General features: G+C 49.7%; 1 protein-coding gene across 4 annotated transcripts in view; it reads left to right on the top strand.

The window, feature by feature from the left end:
* Positions 1–9,907: 9,907 nt before the first annotated feature.
* LOC117364188 (patatin-like phospholipase domain-containing protein 2) overlaps positions 9,908–17,195 on the top strand; it is an 88,621-nt gene continuing 81,333 nt past the window's right edge. For 3 of the 4 annotated variants that reach the window (XM_033953156.1, XM_033953157.1, XM_033953155.1), the window contains exon 1: positions 10,006–10,326. In XM_033953156.1, coding sequence (XP_033809047.1) covers positions 10,140–10,326 — 187 coding nt within the window. In that variant the 5' untranslated portion in view covers positions 10,006–10,139. The other variant, XM_033953158.1, reaches the window with a different exon arrangement.

Here is a 17,195-nt window from a genome sequence, read left to right as displayed (position 1 = left end):
AAATCTATCCCCTTTCAATTTTAGAGAGTGCCCTCTCATTCTCCCTACCTTGGAGAGGGTGAACAACCTTATCTACTAAGTCTATCCCCTTCAGTACCTTGAATGTTTTGATCATGTCCCCTCTCAATCTCCTCTGTTCGAGGGAGAAGAGGCCCAGTTTCTCTAATCTTTCGCTGTACGGCAGCTCCTCCAACCCCTTAACCATCTTAGTCGCTCTTCTCTGGACTCTTTCGAGTAGTACCATGTCCTTCTTCATGTACGGCGACCAGTGCTGGACGCAGTACTCCAGGTGAGGGCGCACCATGGCCCGGTACAGCGGAATGATAACCTTCTCCGATCTGTTTGTGATCCCCTTTTTATTATTCCTAGCATTCTGTTCGCCCTTTACGCCGCCGCCGCACATTGCGCGGACGGCTTCATTGACTTGTCGATCAAACTCCCAAGTCCCTTTCCTGGGAGGTCTCTCCAAGTACCGCCCCAGACATCCTGTATTTGTGTATGAGATTTTTCTTACCAACATAAGAACATAAGAAGCGCCATCTCCGGATCAGACCTTCGGTCCATCAAGTCCGGCGATCCGCACACGCGGAGGCCCTGCTAGGTATACACCTGGCTTATTTTATATCCAACCATATCTTTATATGCCTCTCTCAAGGAGATATGCATCTAGTTTGCTTTTGAAGCCTAGGACTGTCGATTCCGCAATAATCTCCCCTGGGAGAGTATTCCAGATGTCAACCACTCTCTGTGTGAAGCAGAACTTCCTGATATTAGTCCTGAACTTGCCCCCCCTTAGCTTCATTTCATGTCCTCTTGTCCGTGTCAAATTGGACAATGTAAATAATCTTCTCTGCTCTATTTTGTCAATTCCTTTCAGTATTTTGAAGGTCTCGATCATATCCCCACGCAGTCTCCTTTTCTCAAGGGAGAACAATCTCAGTGTTTTAAGTCGATCCTCATATTCCAGTTTCTCCATACCCTTCACTAGTTTAGTTGCTCGTCTCTGCACCCTCTCCAGCAGTTTTATATCCTTCTTTAGGTAGGGAGACCAATGTTGGACGCAGTATTCCAAGTGGGGTCTGACCATTGCCCTATAAAGCGGCATTATAACTTTCTCCGATCTACTCGAGATTCCTTTCTTTATCATGCCCAACATTCTATTTGCCTTATTTGCTGCTGCCGCGCATTGTGCCGACGGCTTCAGGGTCCTATCTATCAGTACACCCAGATCCCTTTCCTGTTCACTTTTTCCCAGAGTTGCACCTGACATTCTGTACTCGTATTCCTTATTTTTACTGCCTAAATGCATTACCTTGCATTTCTCCACGTTGAACTTCATCTGCCATTTCTCCGCCCATTTTTCTAACTGACACAAATCGCTCTGGAGTTCCTCACTGTCCTCCTGCGATCTGATTGCCCGGCAGAGTTTTGTGTCGTCTGCAAATTTGATGATCTCACTGGATGTTCCGTTTTCCAGGTCATTGATATAAATATTAAAAAGGATCGGCCCAAGTACCAAGCCCTGGGGTACACCACTAGTCACTTTCTCCCAGTCTGAGAACTTCCCATTTATGCATCACTTTACACTTGTCCACGTTGAACCTCATCTGCCATGTCGCAGCCCATTCCTCGAGCCTGATTATGTCACGTTGTAGATCTTCGCAATCCCCCTGCATCTTCGCTACTCTGAATAACTTCATATTGTCCGCAAATTTTATCATCTCGCTTGTATCTATGTCTATATCGTTTATAAAGATGTTGAAGAGCACGGGTCCAAACAATGAGCCCTGCGGCACCCCACTGGTGGCGCTCTTCCAGTCCGAGTATTCATAAGAGAAGTAGAAAACAGTGGTCTAAGCTGAAAGAAGCATAAGAACATAAGAATTGCCTCTGCCGGGTCAGACCAGGGGTCCATCGTGCCTGGCAGTCCGCTCCCATGGCGGCCCCCCCCCCAGGTCCATGACCTGTAAGTGTTCCCTACCTAACCTAAATATCCATACCCTATTCGCTTAATGTCCTTGTGGTCCAGCGTGTAATCCTCCCTCTCTAGCGGCGCACAGGTCAGGAGCGCAGACGTCAGCAGCAAGCGATAAAAATGGCCACGGATCTTTATGTGAAGAAAATAAATAAAAACAAGAGAAAAAGGAAACCGATATGGTTCTCCAAACTAGTGGCAGAGAAAATAAAGGCAAAAGAGCTGGCGTTCATGAAATATAAAAAAAAACACAAGAAGAGAAGTGCAGAAAGTACTACCAGGTGAAACTGAAAGAAGCCAAGAGAGAGAAACGTCTGGCAAAAGCGCAGGCGAAAGAACAAATGGCTAAAAATGTAAAAAAAGGGAGACAAATTTTTTTTTAAGATATATTAGTGAAAGGAGGAAGATGAAAAATGGAATTGCTAAACTAAAAGATGCTGGAAACCGATATGTGGAGAGTGATGAGGAAAAAGCAAACCTGCTAAGCAAATACTTCTGTTCTGTGTTCACGACCGCGATTGTCTGGCAAAGTAACAAGAGAAAATGGAGTGGATTCTGCGCTGTTCATGGAGGAAAGTGTTTATGAACAACTTGAAAAACTTAAGGTGGACAAAGCGATGGGACCAGACAGGATCCATCCCAGGATACTGAGGGAGCTCAGAGAGGTTCTTGCAGGTCCTATTAAAGACTTATTCAACAAATCTCTGGATACGGGAGTGGTTCCTGGGGTTTGGAGGTGTGCGGATGTGGTCCCTATTCACAAAAGTGGTCACAGGGATGAAGTGGGAAACTACAGGCCGGTAAGCCTCACTTCAATTCTTGGGAAAATAATGGAAGTGTTGCTGAAAGAAAGGATAATGAACTTCCTAGAATCTAATGGGTTACAGGATCCGAGGCAACAAGCTTTACAAAAGGTAAATCGTGCCAAATGAACCCGATTGAATTTTTTGATTGGGTGACCAGATCAAAGACATATGCTAGATGTAATTTACTTTGTTTTCAGCAAAGCCTTCGACAAAGGTTCATCATAGGAGGCTCTTGAACAAACTTGATAGGCAGAAGTTAGAAACTGGCTGTCGGACAGATGCCAGAGGGTGGTGGTTAATGAAAGTCGATCGGAGGAAGGAAAGGTGAGTAGTGGAGTCCCTCAGGGTTCGGTGCTAGGGCCAATCCTGTTCAATATGTTTGTGAGTGATATTGCTGAAGGGTTAGAAGGAAAAGTTTGCCTTTTTGCGGATGATACCATGATTTGTAACAGAGTAGACACCGAAGAGGGAAAATATGAAAAAAGATCTGCAAAAGTTAGAGGAATGGTCTAATATCTAGCAACTAAAATTCAATGCAAAGAAATGCAGAGTAATGCATTTGGGGATTAATAATCGGAAGGAACTGAATATGCTGGGAGGTGAGAAGCTGATATGCACGGACGGGGAGAGGGACCTTGGGGTGATAGTGTCCGAAGATCTAAAGGCGAAAAAACAGTGGCGGTGGCTGCTGCCAGAAAGATGCTGGGCTGTATAAAGAGAGGCGTAGCCAGTAGAAGGAAGAAGGTGTTGATGCCCCTGTACAGGTCTTTGGTGAGGCCCTACTTGGAGTATTGTGTTCAGTTTTGGAGACATCGAAGGATGTAAGAAGACTTGAAGCAGTCCAGAGGAGGGTGACAAAAATGATAGGAGGCTTGCGCCATATGACATATGAGGAGAGATTGGAAGCCCTGAATAAGTATACCCTAAAGGAAAGGAGGGACAGGGGAAATATGATTCAGAACCTAGGCACCTCTGCCTGCAGTAGGGAGACCAAGTTCTTGGATGCTGTAGGCGACTGCTTCCTGGAACAACTTGTCAAGGAAAATACAAGAGGAAATGCAATTCTAGACTTAATTTTAAATGCACTGTGAGGACTTGCACAAGGTGTAGAAGTAGAAGGGATGCTGGGAAGCAGCGATCACAATATGATCCACTTCGACCTGGGCGTAGGGAAGAAGCATCGGTCCAAAACGACGGCCATGGTGCTGAACTTCTGAAAGGTAAATTACGAAGGGACGAGATTCATGGTGGGGAAGATTAAGAAGAGGATAGGCACTGTAAAAACACTAAAGCAAGCTTGGTCACTTTTTAAGGACACAGTCACCGAGGCGCAAAATCTGCATATACTGCGTATCAACAAAGGATCCAAGAGGAAAAAGAACAAAGAACCAGTGTGACTCACTGTACAGGTAAAGGAAGCGATCAAAGACAAGAATGGAAAAGATCAAAAATGGACAAAAACTGGAAAAAGCACAAGCAAAATCAACGTAGGTGCCATAAAGCGGTAAAAGGGGCCAAAAGAGACTACAAGGAAAAAACAGCCAAGGAGGCGAAGAACTTCAAGCTGCTCTTTCGGTATATTAAGGGGAAACAACCTATGAAGGAAGTAGCGAGACTGTTGGATGACCATGGAATGGGAGCGCTAAAGGAGAACAAAGAAATCACTGACAAACTGAACACATTTTTTGCGTCTGTATTTACCAAAGAAGATTTACACAGCATATCAGAACCCATCAGGCTATATGCTGGAAACGAAGATGGAAAGCTGACAGGATTGACGGTCAGTCTAGAGGAGGTGTGTAGACAGATTGATAGGCTTAAGAGCGACAAATCCCCGGGACCGGATGGCATCCATCCGAGGGTCATCAAGGAACTGAAAGGGACCATAGCTGAACTGCTTCAACTAATAGCCAATCTGTCGATCAAATCTGGAAAGATTCCGGAAGACTGGAAGGTGGCGAATGTTACGCCGATCTTCAAGAAAGGTTCGAGGGGAGATCCGGGAAACTACAGACTGGTGAGTCTGACCTCGGTACCGGGAAAGATGGTAGAGTCGCTGATAATGAACCACATCATTGATCACCTTGACGGACATGGGCTGATGAGGACCAGTCAGCACGGCTTTAGCAAAGGCAGACCGTGTTTGACGAATTTGCTGCACTTCTTTGAGGGAGTAAACAGACAGGTAGAGAAGGGCGACCCGGTCGACATTGTATATCTGGATTTTCAGAAGGTGTTTGACAAGGTTCCGCATGAACGACTACTTTGGCAAATTGCAAGCCATGGGATCGAGGGTGAAATACTAATGTGGATTAAAAACTGGCTGGAGCTTAAGAAACAGAGACAGACAAACAGAAAGCGGCCAAGGAGAGAGAAAGAAAGACACACACACACACACATCTATTCTAGTACCCGTTATTGTTGTTTTTTTTTTTTATTATTATTTTATTTATAACATTTTACAATATTACCAAGCATATACATCTTGTACAGAAAAGTGAGATCAAACTACATATTAAACTATAATTCCAAACTTAATATTGCTACAAGGAAATACCAAACTAGCTGTTCTCACACTAGTCCTCAATATTATTGAATCCATTATTAAGAGCAGAACTTATATACTTCAAATTAATTAAGCAAGAAAAATCCTTGTCTAACTGAAGTGTAGGGAGCTAATTTCACATAGGCGTTATTACGTTGTTATTCCTTTTTCAAGACGTTTCATTGAGAGAAAACTAATCAATTGAGATGGCTCTGTAAATATATATTTCAATGATAAATATCTCACTACACATTTACATGGATATCTCAAGAAAAAACTACCCCCTATTTGAGTCACTCCAGGTTTTAAAATTAAAAATTCTTTCCTTCTTTTTTGAGTCTCTCTGGAGACATCAGGGAAAATCTGAATATGTTGCCCCAGGAAGTCTTTAGACCTATTTTTAAAGAAAAGTTTTAATATCCAATCCTTGTCTGGAGCCAAAGCCACAGACAACAAGAGAGTAGCTGGAACCGCCAACTCTCTATCTGATTGTTCCAATATTGCTGAAATGTCCAATGACCTCTCCCGGGGTTCCTCCATGTTTTCTTCTTTGAATTGGGGCTTAGCAGGTAAGTAATACACTCTTGTAAGAGGAGGTAAGGAATTTTCAGGAATTTCCAAAATTTCCATAAAATATCTTTTCACCATTTCTCTGGGAGAAGTTGACAGGATCTTTGGAAAATTTATAAATCTCAAATTATTTATTCGACCATTATTCTCCTGCATTTCCAACTTCTTCCTGAGTAATATATTATCTTTTACCAACATATCTTGATTTTGTTTTAATAACATTAACTCCTTATTTGTATCTTGTGTCTCTGTTTTAAATTGTAACATATCCTGCTTTAAAACTTTTATTTCTTCCTTTTGTTCTTTTAATTCTTTATCCAAACTTTTTATTTGAGGATTTAATTAATTTCCCAAATTCACCACCATGTCCCATAATGCTTCGAGTGTGACTGTAGGAGGTTTTGTAGGTGAGAAAAGTTGTAATGGTGTAGTGACTAAATGTTCTGAAATTAGCTTTACCTCAGTGACGTCTTGTATTCCCCCAACTTCTGTTGTCCCGGTCACAAGTCCTTGTGGAGAGATCAGTCCTCTCTGCGTTGTCGTATTCGGCAAGCTCTCCATACTAGCCTCTGTGGACAAAAAGACACCCACCTCCTCAGGTGGGTTCTGGTCCCTTGGAGAGCTTGCAGCTTGTGGCGTCGGTTGAAGGGGTGGCATCCTAACATCGGGACTAAGAGTGACATCATGCTCAGGGGCACCCACCGCACCGCTCTCCGGCGGTGTCCCCAACGAGCTAGAACCCGACCCTTCTTGTTCCCGCTGTAGGCGTCGGAGAAAATCATCAATGGTAACCACTGGGGTTAAGGGTCGCCGGGAGGCTCCTCCGGTATTCCTTCCCCGTCTTTTCGGCATTGTTAAAATAAGAAAAAGAGAAGAAGAAGAAAAATTCCAACGACGTCCTCACTGCAGCAGACATAGGATGAATTTCTTGGATCCAATAATAGGAAGCAGGATCCAAGCTGGATCTATGTACCCCTAATGAAGGTTACCCACTATCGGCTCCTGTGCTCCACGTTGCTCCTAAGGGGCTCCCAAGGGGCCTTGCGTGCCCCTTAGGGCACGCCCCTTCGGCCACGCCCTGCGGCCGCGGCCGCAACCACAGCAGCGGCTGCCTTTACGATGTTGGAGACGGACCCAGTGACGTCAGGGGTCCGTCTCTGTGAATGCCTGTCTGCGCCGCCCAGCAGGAAGAGAAGCCGCCGCTGTGGAATCCAGGACCAGCCACGGGTCTCCTCACAACTCTCCTCCAGCCGGTAACTGCTCCGAGCACTGCCACAGCAGCGGCTGCCTTTACGATGTTGGAGACGGACCCAGTGACGTCAGGGGTCCGTCTCTGTGAATGCCTGTCTGCGCCGCCCAGCAGGAAGAGAAGCCGCCGCTGTGGAATCCAGGACCAGCCACGGGTCTCCTCACAACTCTCCTCCAGCCGGTAACTGCTCCGAGCACTGCCACAGCAGCGGCTGCCTTTACGATGTTGGAGACGGACCCAGTGACGTCAGGGGTCCGTCTCTGTGAATGCCTGTCTGCGCCGCCCAGCAGGAAGAGAAGCCGCCGCTGTGGAGTCCAGGACCAGCCACGGGTCTCCTCACAACTCTCCTCCAGCCGGTAACTGCTCCGAGCACTGCCACAGCAGCGGCTGCCTTTACGATGTTGGAGACGGATCCAGTGACGTCAGGGGTCCGTCTCTGTGAATGCCTGTCTGCGCCGCCCAGCAGGAAGAGAAGCCGCCGCTGTGGAGTCCAGGACCAGCCACGGGTCTCCTCACAACTCTCCTCCAGCCGGTAACTGCTCCGACTAGTACCCGTTATTGTAACGGGCTTAAAGACTAGTCAACAATACCTGCAATAGACAACTCACCAAGACCAATACCTGCAACAGACAAAGTCATGCCAAGATAGAAGGGCATGTTTTTTTGTCAGGACGTAGAAAATGCGTGTATGTAACTATAGTAATGGAAAATATTTATATTTTACCCTCTCAGGTGACACATGTTAAAGACCATCAATTAGACTTGAATTTATTTACACAAATTTTAGATTCTGCTATTTTGTTTACAGGAGTCAGGTGGACTGAACATGTATGGTCAGATCATTATATGCTAAATTTTATCATTAATCGGAGTAAAGAGGGCAATAAAGTTAATTTGATGGCTGTGAAATATAAGGAATTTAGACAAAAGAGAGAACCATCTCAATTTTAGAATATAATTGAATTGGAGAAGGTAGAAAATGTCATGAGTTTCTTTGCAAATTGGAATATAACAGTTAAAAATATTTTGGATAAACAAGCTTCATTACAAAAAAGAAAGAGGAAGATAGGGAATCAGAAGAATAGTATAAAGTAGTTTTCAGCAGAATTGTTAGACTGCACACAATTATACAGTATATGAAATTAGAAAGGAAATGGAAAAACATCCAAGTGTTGAATTTAAAAGTGAATGGAGAAAAGCTATTTCTAAATATAAAAAGAAATTGATAGAAGAATTATCCATTCCTCCTTAACTGTATCCATGAAATCCTGTTTGTCTGTCTTGTCTGTTTAGATTGTAAGCTCTTTCAAGCAGGGACTGTTTTCTTCTTCTTTGTGATTCTGTGCAGCGCTGTGTGCGTCTGTTAGCACTATAGAAATAATAGTAATAGTAGTAGTCTCTTTAGTTCTTGAAGGGATTTGGTAATGATCTCGAGCAATGCCGAGGACTTACAGTCGGTGAACGGAGGGATCCTCTCCCTGCTCTATGGCCGATATCGCCTCCTGGTTCTCCATATGAGAGGCTGCTTCTTCCATCAGGGAAGTAAAGAAAGTAAATCTGACCCCCCCCTATCCCCATATGATGGACCATCAGAGTCCAGAACAGCTTCTGCTCTCAGGAAAGAAGTGCTCTGAGTATCCAGCATGACCTGTGTAATTGGCCACTCAGCAGAACCTAACAGGCAAAGTTCGGCCTTGTACATAAGCCTGTCAGAGGAGAATAATGAACTCTGTGGTAAAGGCCTGAGTGGGCAACTCTCCTTCTCCCTTAGTATTGGGTAACTGCCTTTTCTTGGGTTGAAGAGCATCTACACCCTTACAGTACACAGTACCGCTTTCACAGTACCCCCCGGGAAAGTTTGCCATTCTTCAGCTCTGGAAGATTGTGAATCATCTCTCCCACCCCTCCATCCCGTGTCGCGTAGCAAGTGCACTCCAGCCACCTATCCACCGCCCTGGCCACCAACCTCCTTTTACGCCACTGCTGGAGCGTTAAAGGTTCACAGAAGATTGTGAACCTGTGCTCTGTTTTTCATTAGTGCCGTGACCCTTTAGTACTGTCTGAGAGCCCATCAGGTGAAGTGCTTGGACTACTGGAAAACTGAATTCCCCCACCAGTATCTGTTTTAGGCCCTTTGGGTGGGCACAAGAATTTTCCATTTCAGTGCCGAGATATGTACTTTTGGAAAATTTACAGCTTTTCCTCACAACATGAGAGGGCTACATCTCCTGAGCAGGGTGGGAAAAAAAACCAAACCAAAACAAAACGGATGAAACGCACAGTGCGGGAAGGAGACCTCAGCACCTGATTGGTTAAGCAAAATCATGACAAGCTTGAGAAGGCACTTCCCGATGGGCAACCTGCAGCAAACGTCTGCACTGGATTGTATCCAGGAAAAAGAAATAAACGGAGCAGTTTAGAGAGGGCAGCAGAGACCGTGAAGAAGGAGGAGGAGTTGAAAAGCTGTGAGTGATATCTTCTGCAGTATGCTAAAAAGCACAGATGGGTAACCCTACGGTTCAGCATACCAGCCTTACTGCACTGGAAAGATTTTTTAATATGGTGCACTGATTGAGTCAAATGAAGAAATAGCAATATGCTAAAAAGAAGTAGAGTTATTTAAGGTCAATATGTAGCAACGAGTCAAGCAACTGCCCCCTACCTAGCTCTACCGCCAATCAGAATAGGATCAACTTAATTGAATATTCATAAAGCGGGACGTCGCCCGAGTAGCATCAGCGCCTTCTGATTGGCTATGGTGTCCGGGCGAGAAAAAAAAAATAAAGGGGGCAACGTGTTTGTGCGCTCGTGCTGAAGGTGTCCGCCCCCTTCCTTGAAATAGCTGAGCAGGTAGGGCGGGTTTTCTGGCTGCCGGTGTTTTTCGCCTGAGTGGGGGAGCTGTAGAATGAAGTTGAAGTGATCTTATGCTTCCTCTTTACAATCTCCTGCTTCCCGCTCGTGTTTCATCGCCGCCGCCCCCCTCCCCCCGCAGACATGTTTGACTTCGAACGAGGCTGGAACTTGTCGTTCGCCGGCTGCGGCTTCCTCGGGGTCTACCAAGTCGGGGTCATCAGCTGCTTACAGGAGAGAGCCCCGCGTCTGGTGGAAGAGGCTGGCAAGGTCTACGGGGCCTCCGCCGGCGCCCTGAACGCCGCCGCTCTGGTCTCCGGAGCCTGCTTCGGTACACTTCTCTTCTTTCTTTCCGTTACTCCCAGCACCAAACGTTCTCCGAGGTATCCTGTAGAGCTGGCGCAGTGGGAGTTTCGGTCGAAAATGGCTTGAAGTTAGGGATCCTGAAAGGGTTGGACGGATGTTAAAACACCTGAAACGTTGTCAGCATTGCTGCTCAGCTCTATCCTATTTTGCTTGCTTTGCTTATAGGAAATAATGGCAGCAACTACAGTGCAGAGGCTTGAATTGTCACAGATCTAAGACTAGTAATGGATTTACTAAGACTTTCCTCTCCTTCAGGTTGACTGGGAAGGGGGGAGAAATCTAGTAAATTTAAAGACCTAAGTTTTACAGTACGTATTTGTAACGCAGCACTGTGGTCTGCTTTGGACTTTCCTCGTGTACTCCTGGCAGAATTATGCGCAGCGCACAATTTGCGCAGACTTCCCCCATCCGCGCAGAATATTGCACATGCTGTGCAGAATTGTGCGTAAACTTTGTTATCCCAGGACAAGCAGGCATGATATTCTCACATGTGGGTGACTCATCTACGGAGCCCCAGCGCGGACAGCTTTTCAAGCAAACTTGATTGAAGTTTCAAGTTTGCTACACTGCACCAAGCATGTGCATGCCTTCTTGCCCACTAGAGGGCGCATCCCCACCTCGTGGTCCTCAGTTCAGTTTTTTCTGCGGAGCCAGAAGCCCTGTGGAAATTGAGCTCTGATAGCATTGCCTTCTGTCACCGCGTCTGGGTGATATCGCTCGGTCGCTGTGCTTTGGTTATTTTTTTTTTCAGTCGTTTTTTGGTTTAAAAAAAACAACAAAAAAAACCTTTTTCTACCGACTTTGATTTCATCGGTTCGGCTCCGGGGGCCCCCGCGGGCCGTTGTTGGTTCCGGCCTTTTCGGCTTTCATGTCCCGTCCCTTGACGGGTTTTAAGAAGTGCACCCGGTGTGATCTGTTGCTTTCTATTACCGATCCTCACCGGTGGTGCTTGCTCTGTTTAGGGCCCGAGCATCCGACAGACTCTTGTGACAGGTGCTCGACCTTCCAGGCCAGAGCGCTCCGCCGACGCCGTGCCAGAATGGCGGAGCTTTTCGCGGTCAACTCCACGGCGGGGAAGGCCTCGACGTCGGCCTCGGCTTCGGCCTCGGCCTCGGGATCCTCGACCTCGCCGCGTCCCTCGACTTCATCGAAGCCTGCTGCCCCGACCAAGCCTGCCTCGGGTAAGTCCCCGCTTCCGTCCTCAGCACCAGGATCGACGAAGAAGCCATCCTTGGGCTCCTCGACAGCGGGTGGGTCGTCCTCGGCCCAGGCCAGGGTAGCCAAACCTAGTGCCCCGAGGGAATACTCGAGACCGAGGTCGCCCTCCAGGGAGCACCCCCCGGCCTCGGATCTACCGGCCATGATGGGGATCCCAGCTTTCCAAGACTTGCTCCGAGCGTTGATTACCTTGGAGCTGTCCGGAGCCATCGAGCAGTTGCAGCAGGCTTCGGCCTCGACTGCACCGGTCTCGACGGCCCAGGCCTCGGCGGCCTCGGTCTCAGTACTCTCGACTTCGGGTGCCGGGACGGCCCCGACCTTGCCCTCGACTTCGACCTCGGGGGCCCAGCCTGAGAGGAGCGTAAGGCCTCGGGACAAGGTGCGCCGGGTGAGGAGAATATCGTCGTCCTCTTCTTCAAGGTCCTCCCGGGGCTCCTCGCCCTCGGGCCGGCCTCGGGCGAGGCGTCATCCGAGGAAGCCCAAACGTTCTCGGGGTTCTCATCGGCGACATGGTCGCTCTTCGCCGCTCGGGGGCGAGACATTGCGTGTCTCGGAGCTCCGCCTCGACAACCCACGGCTGTTTCCTTCCCCCGCGAGAGGGGGTTCGAGAGACTCCTCGCCGAGACGGATGGGGCGTGCCTCGGACCCCGGGGGCTTCCCCCAAGGGCTCTTTGCGGCGTAGGCGCTCCCCGACCCCTTCGAGGTCGCTAGATGTGGCCTCCTGGGGATCGGGGTCTGGCAGGGAACCGCAGTATTCCCGCGAGGCTTCCCCCTTCTGTTTGGCGGGGAGGTCACGAACCCCCTCACCGCCCGCCAGAACATCCTCCTTCTCCAGGTTCGTGCACGATATGGCACGAGCTTTGGGTCTCGACTTAATGGCAGGGTCTCAATATACTAAGGAGTTCCTTCCCACTCCCCCGAGGGAAACTCCTCGCCTTCCTTTGAATAAGGTCCTACAACAAACCTTCCTCAAGAACTTGGACTCCCCTCTTACAGTCACTGCGGTGCCGTCTAAGATGGAGTCCAAGTACCGGACCATTCCATCTAAGGGGTTCGATAAACCTCAACTCTCGCACCAGTCGTTGCTCGTGGAGTCGGCGCTTAAAAAAACGCAACCCTCAAGAGTTTCGGCGGCGGTCCCACCCGGTAGGGAGGGTCGGACCCTGGACAAGTTTGGTCGTCGCCTCTATTCTAATTCCCTCATGGCGACCAGGGTCCTCAATTACGCATTTACGTTCTCATCCTATCTGCGTAGCATGGTGAAGGACTTGCCTCAGTATCGGGAGGTCATGCCTGATTCCCATCGAGAGGGGTTTACCACGTTCATGTCCAACTTGTCTCAATTGCGGCTCTACCTGTTCCACGCGGTGTATGACGCGTTTGAGCTCGCTTCGAGGGTGTCGGCCTTTGCGGTGGCTATGCGCCGACTGGCGTGGCTCCGTACCCTCGATATGGATCCTAACCTGCAGGAACGCCTGGCCAATTTACCATGCGTGGGTTCGGAATTATTTGATGAATCCCTGGAGGCGGCGACCAAACGTTTGTCGGAGCAGGAGCGCTCCTTGGCCTCCTTGGTCCGTACGAAACCTCGGGCCCCGCCGCAAAAATCATTCCGGCCGCCCCCGAGAAGATACCCGCAGAAGTCTACGCCGGCCTTTTCTAGACCTCCGGCTCGGCGCCCACCCCAACAGGGGGACAACCGAAACCTCCGGCGCAGGGAGCGTCCAAGCCGGCCCCGTCCTTTTGACGGACTGTGCGGATGGGGGCGGGCCCCCTCCGCAATATCGTCCGACCCCCTTCCAATCGGGGGTCAACTCAGGTCCTTTTATGTGGCTTGGACCGAGATTACATCCGATGCATGGGTGCTCCGAATCGTCTCCGAGGGCTACTCGCTCAATTTCTCAGCCACGCCGCCGGACCGTCCGCCCGGAACTTGTCCGTGCAACCGGAGCCAACTTCCCCTGCTCCTTGTGGAGGCCAGGGCCTTGTTGAGCCTACGGGCGGTGGAACCGGTACCCCCAGAACAACGGGGACGGGGGTTTTACTCCCGTTACTTTTTGGTCCCAAAGAAGACAGGGGACTTGCATCCCATTTTGGACCTCCGGAAGCTCAACAAATTCCTGGTCCGGGAGAAGTTCCGTATGTTGTCACTTCAGGTTCTATACCCTCTGTTGGAGGAAGGGGATTGGATGTGCTCCCTGGACTTGAAGGAAGCCTATACTCATGTTCCGGTGCATCCCGCTTTCCGCAAGTTTTTACGGTTCCAGGTGGGGGATTTGCACCTTCTGTATCGGGTCCTCCCCTTTGGTCTGGCTTCGTCCCCTCGAGTCTTCACAAAGTGTATGGTGGTGGTCGCGGCAGCCCTGAGATCTCGGGGGCTGCAGGTCTTTCCCTACCTGGACGATTGGCTGATCAAGGCCCCAACCAGGGAGGGGGTTATCTCAGCGACCCAACAGACTATCATCTTCCTTCAACGTCTGGGGTTCGAAGTGAACTTCCCCAAGTCTCAGTTGGGTCCGACTCAATCCCTGCAGTTTATCGGAGCCGTGCTGGACACGGTTCGCCTCCGTTCCTTCCTCCCTCCTCCTCGGTTGGAGGCCCTGCTTCGATTGAGACGCCAGGTTTCGCTGATGCCCGCGGTTTCGGCTCAGCGCATGATGGTACTCCTGGGCCACATGGCGTCGACGGTCCATGTCACTCCGTTCGCCCGGTTGCATCTGAGGCTTCCTCAGTGGACCTTGGCCTCTCAATGGCGTCAGGATTGCGATCCAGTCTCTTGCCCGATAACGGTGACTCCTTCTTTGAGACGCTCGCTCCGTTGGTGGACAAACTCTTCCAATCTTTCAGGGGGTTTGCTCTTTCTCGTTCCACCGCATCGCAAGGTCCTCACAACGGATTCCTCGGAGTACGCGTGGGGGGCTCATGTCGACGGTCTGCGGACCCAGGGTCTATGGTCTGCAGAGGACCGTCTTTGTCACATCAATGTGTTGGAGCTTCGTGCCATTTTTCTGGCGGCTCGAGCGTTCTGCCACCTGCTCCGCGACCAGGTAGTCCTCATGCGGACGGACAACCAGGTGGCGATGTATTATATGAACAAACAAGGAGGAACGGGTTCTTGGGCCCTGTGCCAGGAAGCCCTGCGCCTTTGGGAGTGGGCGGTCTCCCAGAACATCTTCCTACGGGCGGTTTACATTCAGGGAGAGAGGAACTGTCTGGCAGACAAACTCAGTCGTCTTCTCCAGCCGCACGAATGGTCGTTGAACTCCCGGGTTCTGCGCAAGGTCTTCGACCGCTGGGGGACTCCTCAGGTGGATCTGTTTGCCTCCCCGGAGACTCGCAAACTGCCCCTCTATTGTTCTCGGATGTACTCCCCGGATCGTCTCGAGGCGGACGCCTTTCTTCTCGACTGGGGAGGGAGGTTCCTTTATGCGTTCCCTCCTTTTCCTCTAATCTTGCGAACATTGGTGCATCTCAAATCGACCAAAGCCACTATGATTCTCATTGCGCCTCGTTGGCCCAGACAGCACTGGTTCTCCCTGCTCCTTCAACTCAGTGTCAGGGACCCTCTGCTTCTGCCTGTTTTTCCCTCTCTGCTGTCTCAGAGTCGGGGTTCGCTGTTGCATCCCAATCTGCAGTCTTTGCATCTGACCGCTTGGTTCCTTTCCCCTTGACTTCGATTCCTGTTTCTCAGTCGGTGAGGGAGATTTTGGAAGCCTCGCGCAAAGTCTCGACTAGGCTTTGTTATTCCCAGAAGTGGACCAGATTTTCATCCTGGTGTTCCTCTAACCATCTGGACCCGAGTTCAGTTCCAGTGTCTTCGGTGTTGGAATATTTGCTGCATCTGTCTGAGTCTGGACTGAAGACGACTTCCATTCGGGTGCATCTCAGTGCCATCGCGGCATTTCATCGGCATCTCGAGGGTAGATCTCTCTCTCTTCATCCTCTGGTGACTCGTTTCATGAGGGGTCTCGTGAATGTTCACCCTCCTCTGAAACTCCTCCTATAGTTTGGGATCTTAATGTGGTCTTAGCTCAACTCATGAAGCCTCCTTTTGAGCCTATCGACAAATCTCACCTTAAGTTTCTCACTTGGAAGGTGGTCTTTTTGCTTGCGCTCACGTCCGCTCGTCGGATTAGTGAGCTGCAGGCTTTGGTTGCGGATCCACCTTTTACTGTGTTCATCATGACAAGGTGGTTCTTCGCACCCATCCTAAATTTTTGCCTAAGGTTGTGTCTGATTTCCACCTCAATCAGTCTATTGTTCTTCCCGAAGCCCCACTCTCATCCTGGTGAGGCGGCGCTTCACACGCTTGACTGTAAGAGGGCGTTGGCCTTTTATCTCCAACGTACCAAGTCTCATCGGAAGGTTCCTCAATTGTTTTTGTCCTTTGATCCTAATCGGCTGGGACATCCTGTTTCCAAGCGCACCTTGTCCAACTGGCTAGCTGCTTGTATTTCTTTTTGCTACGCTCAGGCTGGACTCACACTCCATGGTCGAGTCACGGGGCATAAGGTCCGGGCGATGGCAGCTTCTGTTGCTTTCCTCCGATCTACTCCGGTGGAGGACATATGTAAAGCTGCCACTTGGTCTTCGGTTCATACGTTCACCTCCCACTACTGTCTGGACACTTTGTCCAGAAGCGACGGCCGGTTTGGCCAGTCGGTGTTACGTAATCTATTTTCCTAAATTGCCATCCTCCCACCTGCCCTTTTTTGGTTGGCTTGGAGGTCACCCACATGTGAGAATATCATGCCTGCTTGTCCTGGGATAAAGCACAGTTACTTACCGTAACAGGTGTTATCCAGGGACAGCAGGCATATATTCTCACAACCCGCCCACCTCCCCGGGGATGGCTTCTTTGCTGGTTATGGAACTGAGGACCACGAGGTGGGGATGCGCCCTCTAGTGGGCAAGAAGGCATGCACATGCGTGGTGCAGTGTAGCAAACTTGAAACTTCAATCAAGTTTGCTTGAAAAGCTGTCCGCGCTGGGGTTCCGTAGATGACGTCACCCACATATGAGAATATATGTCTGCTGTCCCTGGATAACACCTGTTACGGTAAGTAACTGTGCTTTCTGCTCCGTCCTCTCCTCCCCTGTGCGGGACTGGTCTCTCTTCTTCCCTCCGACTCACGAGATCAGACATACCTGCGGGCCTCCTAAGAAAGCAGTGGTGGCAGCTGGCCGACAGAGGCAGTGCTGTGAACAGGCTGCTTGCAGATGGCCCCGCCAGGGCCTTCCCTTTGCTGCATTAATTCTGAAGATGGTGCGGCAGGGGAAAGGCCCTGGCAGGGCTTGCTGCAATCTGCCTGTGAACTGGCTGTTTCTGCTGCTGCTCTGGGAGGCCTACAGGTATGTCTGATGGGGGGGGGGGGGGGCAAAGGAAGGGATACATGCAGGCTAGACCACAATCGGGGATGGGACATGGATGCTAGGTCTGTGGTGGGGAGGGAACATGGATGCAGTCCTGCAGGTAGTGGGGGATGAGAGGAGGTAACATGGATGCTAAACCTGCAGGGGAGGAAATATTGATGCTGCACTGCAAGTGGGGGGTGGGAGAGGAGGGGACATGGATTCTACACCTGCAGGGGGAGAAGGGGAAGGGACATGGATGCT

This window comes from Geotrypetes seraphini, chromosome 7 (genome assembly GCF_902459505.1).
Source record: "Geotrypetes seraphini chromosome 7, aGeoSer1.1, whole genome shotgun sequence".
NCBI classification, from domain to species: Eukaryota; Metazoa; Chordata; class Amphibia; order Gymnophiona; family Dermophiidae; genus Geotrypetes; species Geotrypetes seraphini.
The sequence above is the reverse complement of the archived record's forward strand: the minus strand, read 5'-3'. Positions and strand labels throughout refer to the sequence as shown.